Genomic DNA, 18,716 nt, shown 5'->3' with positions numbered 1-18,716 from the left:
AGTCATTGTGCGACTGCTTAGAGCAAGTCAAAAAGTGGATGAACCAAAATTTCCTTCAGTTAAATCAATAAAAAACTGAGGTCATTGTGTTTGGCAACAAAGAGAAGAGGTTTGCTGTCAGTAAACACCTGGCTGTGTTCGAAACCGCATACTGCATACTCATGGATCAGACAGTATGCAGAGCGTTTACCCACAATGCATTGCGCTCCTGCCCGAGCCGAAATCAGCCGGCCTGAAGCTGATTTCCCTTAAGCTCTAAACTCTGTAAACTTTAGCAACATTTGAAACATTTTCAGGAGAGAAAGTAGTCGTTTAGATCCCCAACGTGTTGAAAACCTGACAAAATACCGGCTGTTTACCATTTTGTTGCCACGAATTCGGCGCTACTAAAGCTAGCCGCAGTGAGCTAACGCACTTCCTGTTATTTTCACCAAAATAAAATACCCGTTGCCTTTTATCATAGGGAAAGCCATTACCATACAATTGGTGCTTTTGTTTTGAAAACAGGAAGTGAACCTAACCTCGTTGTGGCTAGCTTGAAACTGCCGTTTTGACAGGAAATGACGATCTGCGACGTCACGTTACGTTGCATCTTGGGTAGTTTGAGTATGAGTAGTAACCTCATGATGCATACCCAACATTTCGGAGAATCTAGTATGCATCTGGGAACTTCTCGCTTACTCAAACTCACATACTAACTCAGAAAGTTAGAATGAGTAGTAGGAGAAGTATGCGGTTTGGAACACATCCACTGTCTCTAGAAACTAAAGACCAAGTCCGGAATCTCGGCGTGCTGATAGACTCAGACCTGACCTTCAACTATCATATCAAATCAGTCACTAAATCAGCCTTTTATCAACTTAAGAACATATCCAGAATGAAGGGTTTTATGTCCCAAACAGATCAGGAGAAGCTGATTCATGCTACATGCTAATGCTAACGGTCTTCTGACTGGACTCACCCAAAAGAGTCTCAAACAGCTGCAGCTCATTCAGAACGCTGCAGCCCGAGTTTTAACCAGAACAAAGAGATCACATCACATCACCCCAGTTCTCTTAGATTTTAAAGTTCTGCTACTCGTCTACAAATCACAGAACGGTTTAGGTCCAGAATACATGAATGACATGCTAGCAGAGTATAAACCCAGCAGAGCTCTGAGATCTGCTGACTCAGGTCAGATAGTGGAGCCCAGAGTTCAAACTAGACACGGTGAAGCAGCTTTTAGCCGTTATGCTGCACACAACTGGAACAAACTACCAGCAGCTTTTAGCCGTTATGCTGCACACAACTGGAACAAACTACCAGCAGCTTTTAGCCGTTATGCTGCTCACAACTGGAACAAACTACCAGCAGCTTTTAGCCGTTATGCTGCTCACAACTGGAACAAACCACCAGCAGCTTTTAGCCGTTATGCTGCTCACAACTGGAACAAACTACCAGCAGCTTTTAGCTGTTATGCTGCACACAACTGGAACAAACTACCAGCAGCTTTTAGCCGTTATGCTGCACACAACTGGAACAAACTACCAGCAGCTTTTAGCTGCTATGCTGCTCACAACTGGAACAAACTACCAGCAGCTTTTAGCTGTTATGCTGCTCACAACTGGAACAAACTACCAGCAGCTTTTAGCTGTTATGCTGCACACAACTGGAACAAACTACCAGCAGCTTTTAGCCGTTATGCTGCTCACAACTGGAATAAACTACCAGCAGCTTTTAGCCGTTATGCTGCACACAACTGGAACAAACTACCAGCAGCTTTTAGCTGTTATGCTGCTCACAACTGGAACAAACTACCAGCAGCTTTTAGCTGTTATGCTGCTCACAACTGGAACAAACTACCAGCAGCTTTTAGCTGTTATGCTGCTCACAACTGGAACAAACTACCAGCAGCTTTTAGCTGTTATGCTGCTCACAACTGGAACAAACTACCAGCAGCTTTTAGCTGTTATGCTGCTCACAACTGGAACAAACTACCAGCAGCTTTTAGCTGTTATGCTGCTCACAACTGGAATAAACTACCAGCAGCTTTTAGCCGTTATGCTGCTCACAACTGGAACAAACTACCAGCAGCTTTTAGCCGTTATGCTGCTCACAACTGGAACAAACTACCAGCAGCTTTTAGCCGTTATGCTGCTCACAACTGGAATAAACTACCAGCAGCTTTTAGCCGTTATGCTGCACACAACTGGAACAAACTACCAGCAGCTTTTAGCCGTTATGCTGCTCACAACTGGAACAAACTACCAGCAGCTTTTAGCCGTTATGCTGCTCAGAACTGGAACAAACCACCAGCAGCTTTTAGCCGTTATGCTGCTCACAACTGGAACAAACCACCAGCAGCTTTTAGCCGTTATGCTGCTCACAACTGGAACAAACTACCAGCAGCTTTTAGCCGTTATGCTGCTCACAACTGGAACAAACTACCAGCAGCTTTTAGCTGTTATGTTGCACACAACTGGAACAAACTACCAGCAGCTTTTAGCCGTTATGCTGCACACAACTGGAACAAACTACCAGCAGCTTTTAGCCGTTATGCTGCTCACAACTGGAACAAACTACCAGCAGCTTTTAGCCGTTATACTGCTCACAACTGGAACAAACCACCAGCAGCTTTTAGCCGTTATACTGCTCACAACTGGAACAAACCACCAGCAGCTTTTAGCCGTTATGCTGCACACAACTGGAACAAACTACCAGCAGCTTTTAGCCGTTATGCTGCTCACAACTGGAACAAACTACCAGCAGCTTTTAGCCGTTATACTGCTCACAACTGGAACAAACTACCAACAGCTTTTAGCTGCTATGCTGCTCACAACTGGAACAAACTACCAGCAGCTTTTAGCCGTTATACTGCTCACAACTGGAACAAACTACCAGCAGCTTTTAGCCGTTATGCTGCTCACAACTGGAACAAACTACCAACAGCTTTTAGCTGCTATACTGCTCACAACTGGAACAAACTACCAACAGCTTTTAGCTGCTATGCTGCTCACAACTGGAACAAACTACCAGCAGCTTTTAGCCGTTATACTGCTCACAACTGGAACAAACTACCAGCAGCTTTTAGCCGTTATGCTGCTCACAACTGGAACAAACTACCAGCAGCTTTTAGCCGTTATGCTGCTCACAACTGGAACAAACTACCAGCAGCTTTTAGCTGTTATGCTGCTCAGAACTGGAACAAACCACCAGCAGCTTTTAGCCGTTATGCTGCTCACAACTGGAACAAACTACCAGCAGCTTTTAGCCGTTATGCTGCTCACAACTGGAACAAACTACCAGCAGCTTTTAGCTGTTATGTTGCACACAACTGGAACAAACTACCAGCAGCTTTTAGCCGTTATACTGCTCACAACTGGAACAAACTACCAGCAGCTTTTAGCCGTTATGCTGCTCACAACTGGAACAAACTACCAGCAGCTTTTAGCCGTTATACTGCTCACAACTGGAACAAACTACCAGCAGCTTTTAGCTGTTATGCTGCACACAACTGGAACAAACTACCAGCAGCTTTTAGCTGTTATGCTGCTCACAACTGGAACAAACTACCAGCAGCTTTTAGCTGTTATGCTGCTCAGAACTGGAACAAACCACCAGCAGCTTTTAGCCGTTATGCTGCTCACAACTGGAACAAACCACCAGCAGCTTTTAGCCGTTATGCTGCTCACAACTGGAACAAACCACCAGCAGCTTTTAGCCGTTATGCTGCTCACAACTGGAACAAACCACCAGCAGCTTTTAGCCGTTATACTGCTCACAACTGGAATAAACTACCAGCAGCTTTTAGCCGTTATGCTGCTCACAACTGGAACAAACTACCAGCAGCTTTTAGCTGTTATGCTGCTCACAACTGGAACAAACTACCAGCAGCTTTTAGCCGTTATGCTGCTCAGAACTGGAACAAACCACCAGCAGCTTTTAGCCGTTATGCTGCTCACAACTGGAACAAACTACCAGCAGCTTTTAGCCGTTATGCTGCTCACAACTGGAACAAACTACCAGCAGCTTTTAGCCGTTATGTTGCACACAACTGGAACAAACTACCAGCAGCTTTTAGCCGTTATGCTGCTCACAACTGGAACAAACTACCAGCAGCTTTTAGCCGTTATACTGCTCACAACTGGAACAAACCACCAGCAGCTTTTAGCCGTTATACTGCTCACAACTGGAACAAACTACCAGCAGCTTTTAGCCGTTATACTGCTCACAACTGGAACAAACTACCAACAGCTTTTAGCTGATATGCTGCTCACAACTGGAACAAACTACCAGCAGCTTTTAGCCGTTATACTGCTCACAACTGGAACAAACTACCAGCAGCTTTTAGCCGTTATGCTGCTCACAACTGGAACAAACTACCAACAGCTTTTAGCCGCTATACTGCTCACAACTGGAACAAACTACCAACAGCTTTTAGCTGCTATGCTGCTCACAACTGGAACAAACTACCAGCAGCTTTTAGCCGTTATACTGCTCACAACTGGAACAAACTACCAGCAGCTTTTAGCCGTTATGCTGCTCACAACTGGAACAAACTACCAGCAGCTTTTAGCCGTTATGCTGCTCACAACTGGAACAAACTACCAGCAGCTTTTAGCTGTTATGCTGCTCAGAACTGGAACAAACCACCAGCAGCTTTTAGCCGTTATGCTGCTCACAACTGGAACAAACTACCAGCAGCTTTTAGCCGTTATGCTGCTCACAACTGGAACAAACTACCAGCAGCTTTTAGCTGTTATGTTGCACACAACTGGAACAAACTACCAGCAGCTTTTAGCCGTTATACTGCTCACAACTGGAACAAACTACCAGCAGCTTTTAGCCGTTATGCTGCTCACAACTGGAACAAACTACCAGCAGCTTTTAGCCGTTATACTGCACACAACTGGAACAAACTACCAGCAGCTTTTAGCTGTTATGCTGCTCACAACTGGAACAAACTACCAGCAGCTTTTAGCTGTTATGCTGCTCAGAACTGGAACAAACCACCAGCAGCTTTTAGCCGTTATGCTGCTCACAACTGGAACAAACCATCAGCAGCTTTTAGCCGTTATGCTGCTCACAACTGGAACAAACTACCAGCAGCTTTTAGCTGTTATGCTGCTCACAACTGGAACAAACTACCAGCAGCTTTTAGCCGTTATACTGCTCACAACTGGAATAAACTACCAGCAGCTTTTAGCTGTTATGCTGCTCACAACTGGAACAAACTACCAGCAGCTTTTAGCCGTTATGCTGCACACAACTGGAACAAACTACCAGCAGCTTTTAGCTGTTATGCTGCTCACAACTGGAACAAACTACCAGCAGCTTTTAGCTGTTATGCTGCTCAGAACTGGAACAAACCACCAGCAGCTTTTAGCCGTTATGCTGCTCACAACTGGAACAAACTACCAGCAGCTTTTAGCCGTTATGCTGCTCACAACTGGAACAAACCACCAGCAGCTTTTAGCCGTTATGCTGCTCACAACTGGAACAAACTACCAGCAGCTTTTAGCCGTTATGCTGCTCACAACTGGAACAAACTACCAGCAGCTTTTAGCTGTTATGTTGCACACAACTGGAACAAACTACCAGCAGCTTTTAGCCGTTATGCTGCTCACAACTGGAACAAACTACCAGCAGCTTTTAGCCGTTATGCTGCTCACAACTGGAACAAACTACCAGCAGCTTTTAGCCGTTATGCTGCTCACAACTGGAACAAACTACCAGCAGCTTTTAGCCGTTATACTGCTCACAACTGGAATAAACTACCAGCAGCTTTTAGCTGTTATGCTGCTCACAACTGGAACAAACTACCAGCAGCTTTTAGCCGTTATACTGCTCACAACTGGAATAAACTACCAGCAGCTTTTAGCTGTTATGCTGCTCACAACTGGAACAAACTACCAGCAGCTTTTAGCTGTTATGTTGCACACAACTGGAACAAACTACCAGCAGCTTTTAGCCGTTATACTGCTCACAACTGGAACAAACTACCAGCAGCTTTTAGCCGTTATACTGCTCACAACTGGAACAAACTACCAGCAGCTTTTAGCTGTTATGCTGCACACAACTGGAATAAACTACCAGCAGCTTTTAGCTGTTATGCTGCTCACAACTGGAACAAACTACCAGCAGCTTTTAGCCGTTATACTGCTCACAACTGGAATAAACTACCAGCAGCTTTTAGCTGTTATGCTGCTCACAACTGGAACAAACTACCAGCAGCTTTTAGCTGTTATGTTGCACACAACTGGAACAAACTACCAGCAGCTTTTAGCCGTTATACTGCTCACAACTGGAACAAACTACCAGCAGCTTTTAGCCGTTATACTGCTCACAGCTGGAACAAACTACCAGCAGCTTTTAGCCGTTATACTGCTCACAACTGGAACAAACTACCAGCAGCTTTTAGCTGTTATGCTGCTCACAACTGGAACAAACTACCAGCAGCTTTTAGCTGTTATGCTGCTCACAGCTGGAACAAACTACCAGCAAAACTGAAATCAGCCCCAACTGTAAGCACTTTTAAATCCAGGTTAAAAACATTTCTCTTTCCGTGTGCTTATGGTTGAGTTTATATCTTTCTTTTCCCCCTCTTCTTTGATTGCTTTTAACTGTGTTTTTAATTTTTTTCTCTTAAAATTGCTTGTTTTTCTGCTGTTCTTTGTGTCTTTATGTAAAGCACGTTGAGTTGGCTGTGGTATGAAACGCGCTGTATAAATAAAGATGCCCTGTGAGGGTTCTGACCCGTTTGTGTCTTTGGCTTCAGTCAGCGTGACGTCTGACGGGAACAAAGCTGCTCTGAGCTGGGAGAGTGTCCTCAGAGAGCCGGAAACCTTCGGTGTGATGTCACGGCGGTGTGATGTCACGGCGGTGTGATGTCACGGCGGTGTGATGTCACGGCGGTGTGAAACGCCGACCTGAGCAGGTGTGTCTGAGTCTCAGAACATGTGGCGACCCGTCTCTCGGGGTCACATGACCCGAGGCCTGAGGCGCTGAGTCAGAGTCCAGACTTCTGCTTTCACGTCCCGGTTCTGCAGAAGTGAGAATCAGACGAACGCGACGGCGGCGAGGTCACTTCCTGTCAGAGGAGAGTGATGCCGAGCGTAGCCGGGGAGACGTTCGTCATGGCAACGGAGTCATTTTAGATCAGCACCTGCCAGCTCAGAACCCTGCTCTGTGGTTCTGTTGGTTCTGGTTCTGTTGGTTCAGTTTCAGGCCTCGCTCTGCGTTAAATACCCACAATGCACTGCAGTGTCTGACCTGATCACCTGTTAAACCGCTCTGAGCCTCTAAAGAGGATTAGACTGAAGCAGGAGAAGCAGGAGGAGTAAAGCCGGCAGATGATCAATAATTTATCTGATTGAACAGGTTCAGGACCGCCGTCTGACCCCAGAACACCCAGAGTCCTCAGCGGTCGGGGTCAGAGGTCAGAGGTCAGCGTGAAGAACCAGCAGAACCTCAAACTTTAATGTTCTGTTTGATCCTCAGTTTCATGTCCGACCGGAACCAGAGACCAGAACCAGAGACCGGAACCAGAGACCGGAACCAGAGACCGGAACCAGAGACCGGAACCAGACAGGCCGGAACCAGACAGGCCGGAACCAGACAGGCCGGAACCAGACAGACCGGAACCAGAGACCGGAACCAGAGACCGGAACCAGAGACCGGAACCAGACAGGCCGGAACCAGACAGACCGGAACCAGAGACCGGAACCAGAGACCGGAACCAGACTGACCGGAACCAGAGACCGGAACCAGACAGACCGGAACCAGACAGACCGGAACCAGAGACCAGAACCAGACAGACCGGAACCAGACAGACCGGAACCAGAGACCGGAACCAGACAGACCGGAACCAGACAGACCGGAACCAGAGACCGGAACCAGAGACCGGAACCAGAGACCGGAACCAGACAGACCGGAACCAGAGACCGGAACCAGACAGACCGGAACCAGAGACCGGAACCAGACAGACCGGAACCAGACAGACCGGAACCAGACAGACCGGAACCAGACAGACCGGAACCAGAGACCGGAACCAGACAGACCGGAACCAGAGACCGGAACCAGAGACCGGAACCAGACAGACCGGAACCAGACAGACCGGAACCAGACAGACCGGAACCAGAGACCGGAACCAGACAGACCGGAACCAGACAGACCGGAACCAGACAGACCGGAACCAGAGACCAGAACCAGAGACCAGAACCAGAGACCGGAACCAGACAGACCGGAACCAGACAGACCGGAACCAGAGACCAGAACCAGAGACCGGAACCAGACAGACCGGAACCAGAGACCGGAACCAGACAGACCGGAACCAGAGACCGGAACCAGACAGACCGGAACCAGAGACCGGAACCAGACAGACCGGAACCAGACAGACCGAAACCAGACAGACCGGAACCAGAGACCGGAACCAGACAGACCGGAACCAGAGACCGGAACCAGACAGACCGGAACCAGCCAGACCGGAACCAGACAGACCGGAACCAGCCAGACCGGAACCAGACAGACCGGAACCAGACAGACCGGAACCAGCCAGACCAGATCGTTGAAACAGATTTTTGAACCCTTACAGAGTTTCTGAGGCTGTTTGAACTTCCTGATAACACATTATTCTGCTTTCTGTCTCCTCCTGCAGACCCGGAACCAGCTCACCGGTCCCGGTCCCGGTTCGGGTCTTACCTCCTGAACGGCTTCCCCATGCTCCGCTGCTCCTCCGGAGCCGGGTGGCTGCCGGCTGCGGGGCCCAACGCTCCCCTGCCGGGACGCTGCCTCAGATCCGGGTTACAGTCCAGCAGAGTGCCGGTGGCGTCCAGCTCCGCAGTCAGCGAGTTGTTCCGCTTCCGCATCCCTGGAAACGGATAAACGGGGAGATGTTAGCCGGGGGAAGGGCCGGAACACGGGCCGAGAGTCTGCGGGGCTGTGGAGCGCGGAGAGCCGGTGAGGACGGGAGCAGAGTCCCCCGCTGAGCCTGCACTGAGAGCCGCAGAGAGCAGCTGATCCGGGGGCAGCCGCGGCCAATCACAGCGCGCCGAAACAACCACGTGGTCACACCATGGTGCGTCCACGACCCGCGGGGAGCGTCGGAGCAACGGCCACCAAAACAAAACCGGCTTTAAAGACATGTTGCCTTCAAGTGTGGCTCGTAAACTTTAAAACACCAGATCTTCTCCCGGGATCAGCTCCATTTCCAAACAAATAACCAATATTTGATCGATAAAATGTAAATAAACTCAGTTAATAAAGTTATAAACTCTGTATAATAACATTTAATCATTGTTCTGCACTAATTATGGTCATTTCAATTTCGCACAGCTGCATTTGTTGCACATTTTGCTGTACACAAACAGTTATGTGCGGATGCTGTTTATCGACTTCAGTTCCGCCTTCAACACCTGGTGAATAAACTCAGCGCAATAGGCATCAGCACCCCATTATGCAACTGGTTACTGGACGTCCTTACAAACAGACCACAGACAGTAAGAGTTGGCAAAAACTCCTCAAAGACCACCTTCATGAACACCGGGGTCCCCCAGGGATGTGTGCTCAGCCCGTTATTGTTCACGCTGATGACTCATGACTGCTGTGTCAGATACAATTCGAACCACTTCATAAAGTTCGCAGATGACACAACAGTGGCGGGTCTCATCAGCAACAATGACGACTCAGCCTACAGAGAGGAGGTAAACCTACTCATCAACTGGTGCGACATCAATAATTTACAACTCAATGTAAATAAAACCAAAGAAATGACTGTGGACTTCAGGAAGACACACATGCCACACAGCCCACTCATCATAAACGGCAGTGTTGTGGAATCTGTGAAAAGCACCAAGTTCCTGGGGGTGCATATCACAGATGACCTGACCTGGTCCACCAACACCACCTCCCTGGTCCAAAAGGCCCAGCGACGCCTCCACTTCCTACGCCAGATGAGGAGAGCGAACCTCCCCCCTTCTGCCCTCACCACCTTTTACAGGGGGGCTATTGAGAGCATTCTCACCAGCAGCCTCTCAGTCTGGTACGGCAGCTGCTCTGTTGCCGACCAAAAGGCCTACAAAGAGTGGTAAGGACAGCAGATCGGCCCAACCATCTATCCAGGAACTGTATCCGTTTTTTCCCACAGGCCATCAGACTACTCAACTCACTTAAAGGGGAACTGCGGTATTTTCAACATTAAGCCTCTTTTCTGAGTCGTCTGCAATGTTTTAGAACCCCCCTCACCGCTTTTTTGATGTTTACTGCTCTCTCCGGTATTTGCCTAATTTTGATTCATCTCAACCTGCTTCAGAACGGCAAGTCATGTGCATGTCCAGAAAGGTCCGTAAAAGCACCATAAACGTCCGTTTTCAAAATCATCAACTCACCGGAGTGGTTACTGGTGTGCACTGGTAATCCATATCAAATTTCGTGGCGAAAAGTTGCTTCTGTCGTGTTTTATTTGGCAGCTCGTTCATGCTCGCACTGTTTTCTTAGCGGTGGCGGAGTGATATCAACGAACATCCAGTACAAAATGCCAAATAAAACAGCAGTTTTATTTGGCATTATTTGGCAACAGCGGAGACAGCAGTAAACATCAAAAAAGCGGTGAGGGGGGTTCTAAAACATTGCAGACGACTCAGAAAAGAGGCTTAATGTTGAAAATACCGCAGTTCCCCTTTAAGGAATATCTATGAACATGAAAATACAGGTACACACCCACTGTATGCACTTTACTTACTGCACCTTTGCACATCACCTCTAATTATTCACCCGTCCATTTGTCCATCCATGTGTGTTTATTTGTCTTACCTGTGTGCATTATTGTATGTTGTGTAATTTCTGTGTGTTATAATGTTGCTGTACATTCGGAGTATTGGAGAAACGCAATTTCGATCCTCCATGTAATTACTTGCTCTGATTGCATGGTTGGATTGACAATAAAGTTCACTTTGACTTTGACAGGCAGAGAAGCCGCATTTCCGGCAGGAAGCTCGTAACCTGAATGTAGCATTGGCGACTAACTTCCCAGTAAAATGTTTAAACAAACAAACAAACTAACTAACTAACTAACTACAAAACAACTCATAAACTGGCGCGCGCAGACTTCGTGAGTCCGGCTCGTGTCCGTGTGGAGTTTCCTGCTGTCAGCTGACCAACAACTAACCGGAAGTTCCGTCGCCTTCACCGTAACCCTCCAGCAGTGAACCGGAAACATCAACATCAACACAAACACCAACACAAACAATAAACACAAATAAACACAAACGTTCACCTTTCCGCGTGAAGTGAGTAAAGCGGCGTCACATCCTTAGTGCTCGGCTGAAGCAGCGAAACGCTTCCGCATCCGGAAAGCTACGTCACAGAATCACATGACAACAACACGACTTTTGGCGCGAATGTGCCGCTTCCTTCAGGGCGGTCAGTTGGAAGTTTTCACGGAATAAAAGTTCGGTGAAGTTCAGCTCCTGTGTTCGGTTAGCTGGTGTAAGGTGGTGTCAGGCGGCTCCGGGATGTTCTGTGAGAAAGCCACCGAGCTGATCAGGGAGCTGCACCGGATGAGCGACGGACAGCTGCCCGCGTTTAACGTGAGTAACCCGGGGAGGTTCAGCAGCGGTGTCCGCCTAAAAATCCGTCATTTTAAGGTTTGTTGGCGGCTCAAAATGAAAAAGACCAGTCGTAGAAAAGTCTACTGACATTTTTTATTTAAACAACAATTCAACCTACACTTCGGCTCAGGGTGAACGCGTCAAACATTTATGGTTTGTGTAGAAATCACTGTTTGATAATCGGACAACATGTAAAAATACATTTTAACGTTCTAGTTATTTCCAGAAGAATTCTATCGTCACCAAAGTTTGTTTTTTAATTCAGCTTCAACTGTCTTTGAAATTCGGCACCTTTAATCCACCAAAGTGTGGCTGCTCCACCTAAACAGATCAACATTTTCTGTGGCTCCCGAACCAGCCGCAGATGGTTCCCGGTCAGGTGGTACCAGCAGCTGGTGGTTCCCGGTCAGGTGGAACCAGCCGCAGATGGTTCCCGGTCAGGTGGAACCAGCCGCAGATGGTTCCCGGTCAGGTGGAACCAGCCGCAGATGGTTCCCGGTCAGGTGGAACCAGCCGCAGATGGTTCCCGGTCAGGTGGTACCAGCAGCTGGTGGTTCCCGGTCAGGTGGTACCAGCAGCCGGTGGTTCCCGGTCAGGTGGTACCAGCAGCTGGTGGTTCCCGGTCAGGTGGAACCAGCAGCCGGTGGTTCCCGGTCAGGTGGTACCAGCAGCTGGTGGTTCCCGGTCAGGTGGTACCAGCAGCTGGTGGTTCCCGGTCAGGTGGAACCAGCCGCAGATGGTTCCCGGTCAGGTGGTACCAGCCGCAGATGGTTCCCGGTCAGGTGGAACCAGCCGCAGATGGTTCCCGGTCAGGTGGAGCCAGCCGCAGATGGTTCCCGGTCAGGTGGTACCAGCAGCTGGTGGTTCCCGGTCAGGTGGTACCAGCAGCCGGTGGTTCCCGGTCAGGTGGTACCAGCAGCCGGTGGTTCCCGGTCAGGTGGAACCAGCCGCAGATGGTTCCCGGTCAGGTGGAACCAGCCGCAGATGGTTCCCGGTCAGGTGGAACCAGCCGCAGGTGGTTCCCGGTCAGGTGGAACCAGCCGCCGGTGGTTCCCGGTCAGGTGGTACCAGCCGCCGATGGTTCCCGGTCAGGTGGAACCAGCCGCCGATGGTTCCCGGTCAGGTGGTACCAGCAGCCGGTGGTTCCCGGTCAGGTGGAACCAGCCGCCGATGGTTCCCGGTCAGGTGGAACCAGCCGCCGATGGTTCCCGGTCAGGTGGAACCAGCCGCCGATGGTTCCCGGTCAGGTGGAACCAGCCGCCGATGGTTCCCGGTCAGGTGGTACCAGCAGCCGGTGGTTCCCGGTCAGGTGGAACCAGCCGCCGATGGTTCCCGGTCGGGTGGAACCAGCCGGTTCCTGGTCAGGTGGTGTTGAACTGACTCCAGAACCTCTCCCCCTGTTTCAGGAGGACGGGCTGCGGCAGGTTCTGCAGGAGATGGAGGCGCTGTACGAACAGAACCAGGCTGACGTGTGAGTCCCTGATCAAAAAGTTTGAAATGTTTTCTTCTGATCATAATGATCAGTTTCAGTCCTGATTTAAATCTGAGCGTCATCAATACCTTAAACTGATCGATCAGCTGATCAGGAGTGAACCAGCTGACTGCTTCTGTTTCAGGAACGAGGCGAAGGGCGGCGGCCGAGCTGAGCTCATCCCCTCCATCAAGCTACGTCACTGCTGCCTGCTGAGGAACCAGCGCTGCGTCACCGCCTACCTGTAACTACACCTGTTACTGCACCTGTAACTACACCTGTTACTGCACCTGTAACTACACCTGTTACTGCACCTGTAACTACACCTGTTACTGCACCTGTAACTACACCTGTAACTACACCTGTAACTACACCTGTAACTACACCTGTTACTGCACCTGTAACTACACCTGTTACTACACCTGTTACTACACCTGTTACTACACCTGTTACTGCACCTGTAACTACACCTGTAACTGCACCTGTAACTACACCTGTTACTGCACCTGTTACTGCACCTGTTACTACACCTGTTACTGCACCTGTTACTACACCTGTAACTACACCTGTAACTACACCTGTTACTGCACCTGTAACTACACCTGTAACTACACCTGTAACTACACCTGTAACTACACCTGTTACTGCACCTGTAACTACACCTGTAACTACACCTGTTACTGCACCTGTAACTACACCTGTTACTGCACCTGTAACTACACCTGTTACTACACCTGTAACTACACCTGTAACTACACCTGTAACTACACCTGTTACTGCACCTGTAACTGCACCTGTAACTACACCTGTTACTACACCTGTTACTACACCTGTAACTACACCTGTAACTACACCTGTTACTGCACCTGTTACTGCACCTGTTACTACACCTGTAACTACACCTGTTACTGCACCTGTAACTGCACCTGTAACTACACCTGTAACTGCACCTGTTACTGCACCTGTTACTACACCTGTAACTACACCTGTTACTACACCTGTAACTACACCTGTAACTACACCTGTAACTACACCTGTTACTGCACCTGTAACTGCACCTGTAACTACACCTGTTACTGCACCTGTAACTACACCTGTTACTGCACCTGTAACTGCACCTGTAACTACACCTGTTACTGCACCTGTTACTACACCTGTTACTACACCTGTTACTGCACCTGTAACTACACCTGTTACTACACCTGTTACTGCACCTGTAACTACACCTGTAGCTACACCTGTAACTGAACCTGTAGCTACACCTGTAGCTACACCCGTTGCTACACCTGTAACTGCACCTGTAACTACACCTGTTACTACAGCTGTAACTACACCTGTTGCTACACCTGTAGCTACACCCGTTGCTACACCTGTAACTACACCCGTTACTGCACCCGTTACTACACCCGTTGCTACACCTGTTGCTACACCTGTAACTACACCCGTTACTGCACCTGTTACTACACCTGTTACTACACCTGTTACTACACCTGTTGCTACACCTGTAACTACACCCGTTACTGCACCTGTTACTACACCTGTTGCTACACCTGTTACTACACCTGTAACTACACCTGTTGCTACACCTGTTGCTACACCTGTTACTACACCCGTTACTGCACCCATTACTGCACCTGCAACTGTAACTACACCTGTAATTACACCCGTTACTGCACCTGTAACTGCACCTGTAGTCATGTGACCCTCCTTTGTGTCTTGCAGGTACGACCGGCTCCTGCGGATCCGGGCGCTGCGCTGGGAGTACGGCAGCGTGCTGCCGGCCAACGTTCGCTTCCACATGTGCGCTGAGGAGGTGGGTGTGACATCACTTCCTGTCTCACGTTACACCTGTTGCTGCGCACCTGTCTGACTCACCTGTGCCCCCCCCAGGTGCAGTGGTTCGCTCAGTACAAGAAGTCCCTGGCCTCCTTCATGCGCTCCCTCGGGGGGGGCGAGGGGCTGGACATCACGCAGGACGTGAAGCCCCCCAAGAGCCTCTACATCCAGGTGAGTCCCGGCACCCGTGTGACCTCTGACATCACGCCGCTGATGATGTCATCACCGTGCGTGTGCTTCCAGGTGAGGTGCCTGAAGGACCACGGGGAGTTCGAGATCGACGACGGGACGGTGGTCCTGCTGAAGAAGAACAGCCAGGTGAGAACAGGAAGCAGCCGAGGTTCTGAGACCCAAAGGGTGCTGCTTCAGTGTTTCCAGATGTTCTGCCAGATGTTTCTTTGGTAAACTGGAGTAGAAACTTTCTGAGTTAGTAAGCGAGTTTGAGTAAGCAGAAGTTCCCGGATGCATACTAGATTCTCCTAAATGTTGGGTATGCATCATGAGGTTACTACTCATACTCAAACTACCCAAGATGCAACGTAACGTGACGTCGCCGATCGTCATTTCCTGTCAAAACGGCAGTTTCAAGCTAGCTGCAACGAGGGTAGGTTCACTTCCTGTTTTCAAAACAAAAGCACCAATTGTATGGTAATGGCTTTCCCTATGATAAAAGGCAACGGGTATTTTATTTTGTGAAAATAACAGGAAGTGCGTTGCTCACTGCGGCTAGCTTTAGTAGCGCCGAATTAGTGGGAACAAAATTGTAAACAGCCGGTATTTTGTCAGGTTTTCAACACGTTGGGGATCTAAACGACTACTTTCTCACCTGAAAATGTTTCAAATGTTGCTAAAGTTTACAGAGTTTAGAGCTTAAGGGAAATCAGCTTCAGGCCGGCTGATTTCGGCTCGGGCAGGAGCGAAATGCATTGTGGGCAGCGGTGGTTCCTCCATAGGGGCGATTTGTGCGACGCACTACCAAACACGGAGTTTTTTTTTTTTATCTAGTTGCTAAGGCGGGACTGATCTACTGTAGGCAAACTGGTTGTATATGTCATTGTCCAATCAGATTAAGGTCGCGCCGGGTGTTGCCACGCCCATTTGGGGCGATTTGTCAGGTTTTTCAAAAATCCTGCTCCAACACATTTTCTTTGAGGGTTTATGTGCTCGCACAGACGACGTGCTTTCGTCATGTCTGCTGCGCGGGACCATGAACATTCTATGATGAAGATGGCGAGTGTGGAGTGCAACAATACGGTAGTGTTTCTGACAGAAGTAACCTTTAGTCGTCGTACTAATGCGGAGAAGGAAGTTTGGAAGAATTTTGCGGGATTTTTGGAGCTCGCCTTGCGAGGCAAAGATGAAACCCAGGGCTCCACCAACCCTGCTATTTTTCCAGGTAGTATTTGATGTAGCTAAATAACTTAACCTTTTGTGCTCAGTCATTAAATATTTTATATAATGTTGACAGTAATAGCAGAATGTATAATGACACATTCATTGTTAACGGTGCAGTATTATATTTAAAAAAGAGAGAAATCTCACATAGGTAAGCTGCACTTAACCATGTTTGACAACTGGTTATGCTTTTCTAAGTCATATTTTCCAAAACTTCAATAAACACTTGACTTGGATTTATTTGCTGTCATTTTAATTACATTCTTTAGAATGAAAATTAAGAGCTTATGTGTTTACTTATTTCATAGAATCCTGGAACAATGAGGAAAATAAATAAATAATGGTTAAGGTGTAATATTAACTGATTGGCAAATGTTTTGCTTTGAAGGTTTCACAATGTAACTTCCCTAGTTTGACACTTTATTTGTAATTTTGTTGACTTAAAAATATCAGCAAGCTTCCAGTTTTACTGGCAACATGTCCTGTTTGGGTTTCAACTAAGTGGCAAAATGAATCCGAAGGTTTTCTTTATTAATTTATTAACCCGTTGCTACACCTGTTACTACTAAATTTCAAATGCACAAATGCAAATTTTTGAAAAGAAAACCAAATTTCTGTTTCTTTTATTGAATTAAAGCAATACTTGCTGACAATTAAACCTCCAACTAATCATAAAGCAAAAACAACAATATGGGCTTGTTCCCAACTTGGGATTATGGACGAACTGTTGTCCTAAATCTTTGTTTTGTTTGTTTGTTTTTTTTACACGAGACTCCTTGGCTCATGTCAGTTTGTTCAATATTTCAATTCTTTTTGCAAGAGTTTGGGACTCATTCTCTTATTCTTATCCTTATGCTCCTCTTGGCTGTTTTTTTTTTACGTTATGTACACATTTATATGTCGTTATTCTGCTTTGTTGCAAATAAAGTTATAAAAAAAAAAGTTTGACATCTGGTGGACAAAAGAGATATTGCCTAAAATTTATATCTGATATCTGAATTTATAGGCACAAACAAGTTAGGGAAATGGTCTTGCTACCTAGACAAATATACCTCAGTTCTATGGACTTTTATGGTACTTATGGACATAACGGAAATGTCAGGAGCCGCCACTGGTTGTGGCTAAACGCAGTATGCGGTTTCGAACACAGAAAATGTTCATAAATGATGTTGCTAATGTGGGATGTCACACAGCTTCATGTCCAAAGAGGCGAACTGTCCCTTTAACAGCAGCGCAGATGTAACAGGAAGTCGTCTCTCTCTGTCCGCAGCACTTCCTGCCGCGGTGGAAATGTGAGCAGCTGATTCGTCAGGGCGTCCTGGAGCACGTGCTGTCGTGATGCAGAAACCCAACAGTCGTGATGTCATTTGTTCAGAAATAAACTTGTTTATTTACACTTTGTGTCTTTCTGTCAACAATGTTTGAACCCTCAGACTCTTTGGTCAGATTAAAAACTGCTTCTGATCTTTGAAAACATCACAGGAGGTCTCACTGAGGAGAAAACAGACACAGACTCCTCATCACAGTAACCGTAACAACAAACGGTCACATGACACAGAAAGGGAGGAGGCCACGCAAAATAATCCCTCATAATTCACATGGAGTTTGGCAACATTCACAGAAACATTTAAACAAAATGATTTAAGACTTATTTAATTCACTTTGGTGCTTTTTGGATTTCCTCTAAAGGGGCTAACAGTTTCCATCCGCTCCCAGTGTTTGTGCTAAGCTAAGCTAACTCAGATTGTCACAGAAAGTTCTGATGAAGGTTTCCATCCTCTGGGTTTACGGAACATGAATATTTAAATAAATGATCAGTTTCAGATCTGGCTGAGACGAATCGATCAATATTATTATATATTGATCAGAGGATCAATCGGACAGTAACCATTTATTTAATTCACTTTGGTGCTAACAGTTTCCATCCGCTCCCAGTGTTTGTGCTAAGCTAAGCTAACTCAGATTGTCACAGCGATCCATCGATGATCAGGAAGTTCTGATGAAGGAACATGAATATTTAAATGATCAGTTTCAGACCTGGCTGAGACGAATCGTTCAATAGATTGATCCATGGGAGATGGCTGAAATGATTTATTGATCCATCTGAAAGGAACTGATGGTTAAACGCAGCGTTTCTGATTCACACAAAAGGATAAAAACCGACAGTCTGGGTTAAAGCGACCTCCGTTGATCAGCTGATTGTTGGCGCCCGGGCCAGATGCAGCTCGGGGGCGTGGTCACGTGGCGAGCGCGGCGGGCACGATCTGGCGCAGCAGCTGGTTGAGCGCGCCCACCTTGTCCTCCAGCAGGGCGCTCTTCTTCTCGGCGTGTTTCTGGCGCCGCTCGGTGACCTGCAGCGCCGCCATCAGCTGCGCGTTCTCCACGTACAGCTCCTTCAGCGCGGCGCCCGTCTGGCTGCTCTTGGCGAG

At 47.8% G+C, this 18,716-nt stretch overlaps 3 protein-coding genes across 6 annotated transcripts in view; 1 reads left to right on the top strand and 2 right to left on the bottom strand.

Annotated features, from left to right (window-relative positions):
• The window catches only part of abhd12 (abhydrolase domain containing 12, lysophospholipase), a 23,665-nt gene extending 12,328 nt beyond the window's left edge, over nt 1–11,337 (bottom strand). Inside the window, exons 1-2 of one of the 2 annotated variants that reach the window (XM_075473805.1) lie at nt 11,252–11,337; nt 8,680–8,848 (exon numbers count right to left, since the gene is read on the bottom strand). In XM_075473805.1, the coding sequence (XP_075329920.1) occupies nt 8,680–8,846 (167 nt within the window). In that variant the 5' untranslated portion in view covers nt 8,847–8,848; nt 11,252–11,337. Of the gene's footprint in view, nt 1–8,679; nt 8,849–10,788; nt 10,913–11,251 lie in introns of those variants that run through there. The other variant, XM_075473797.1, reaches the window with a different exon arrangement.
• Nucleotides 11,239–17,683, top strand: gins1 (GINS complex subunit 1 (Psf1 homolog)). Its single transcript, XM_075473902.1, has 7 exons — nt 11,239–11,564; nt 12,992–13,056; nt 13,202–13,300; nt 14,779–14,869; nt 14,947–15,063; nt 15,136–15,210; nt 17,558–17,683. Exons 1-7 carry the CDS (start codon nt 11,490–11,492, stop codon nt 17,624–17,626), a joined length of 591 nt encoding a protein of 196 aa, XP_075330017.1. The 5' UTR covers nt 11,239–11,489; the 3' UTR covers nt 17,627–17,683.
• Nucleotides 17,301–18,716, bottom strand: part of ninl (ninein-like) — a 42,237-nt gene continuing 40,821 nt past the window's right edge. For 2 of the 3 annotated variants that reach the window (XM_075473567.1, XM_075473575.1), the window contains exon 26: nt 17,301–18,716. In XM_075473567.1, the coding sequence (XP_075329682.1) occupies nt 18,525–18,716 (192 nt within the window). In that variant the 3' untranslated portion in view covers nt 17,301–18,524. The other variant, XM_075473584.1, reaches the window with a different exon arrangement.

This window comes from Odontesthes bonariensis, chromosome 2 (assembly GCF_027942865.1).
Source record: "Odontesthes bonariensis isolate fOdoBon6 chromosome 2, fOdoBon6.hap1, whole genome shotgun sequence".
Classification (NCBI taxonomy): Eukaryota; Metazoa; Chordata; class Actinopteri; order Atheriniformes; family Atherinopsidae; genus Odontesthes; species Odontesthes bonariensis.
Note: the sequence above shows the minus strand (reverse complement) of the source record. Positions and strands in the feature narration are given on the sequence as shown.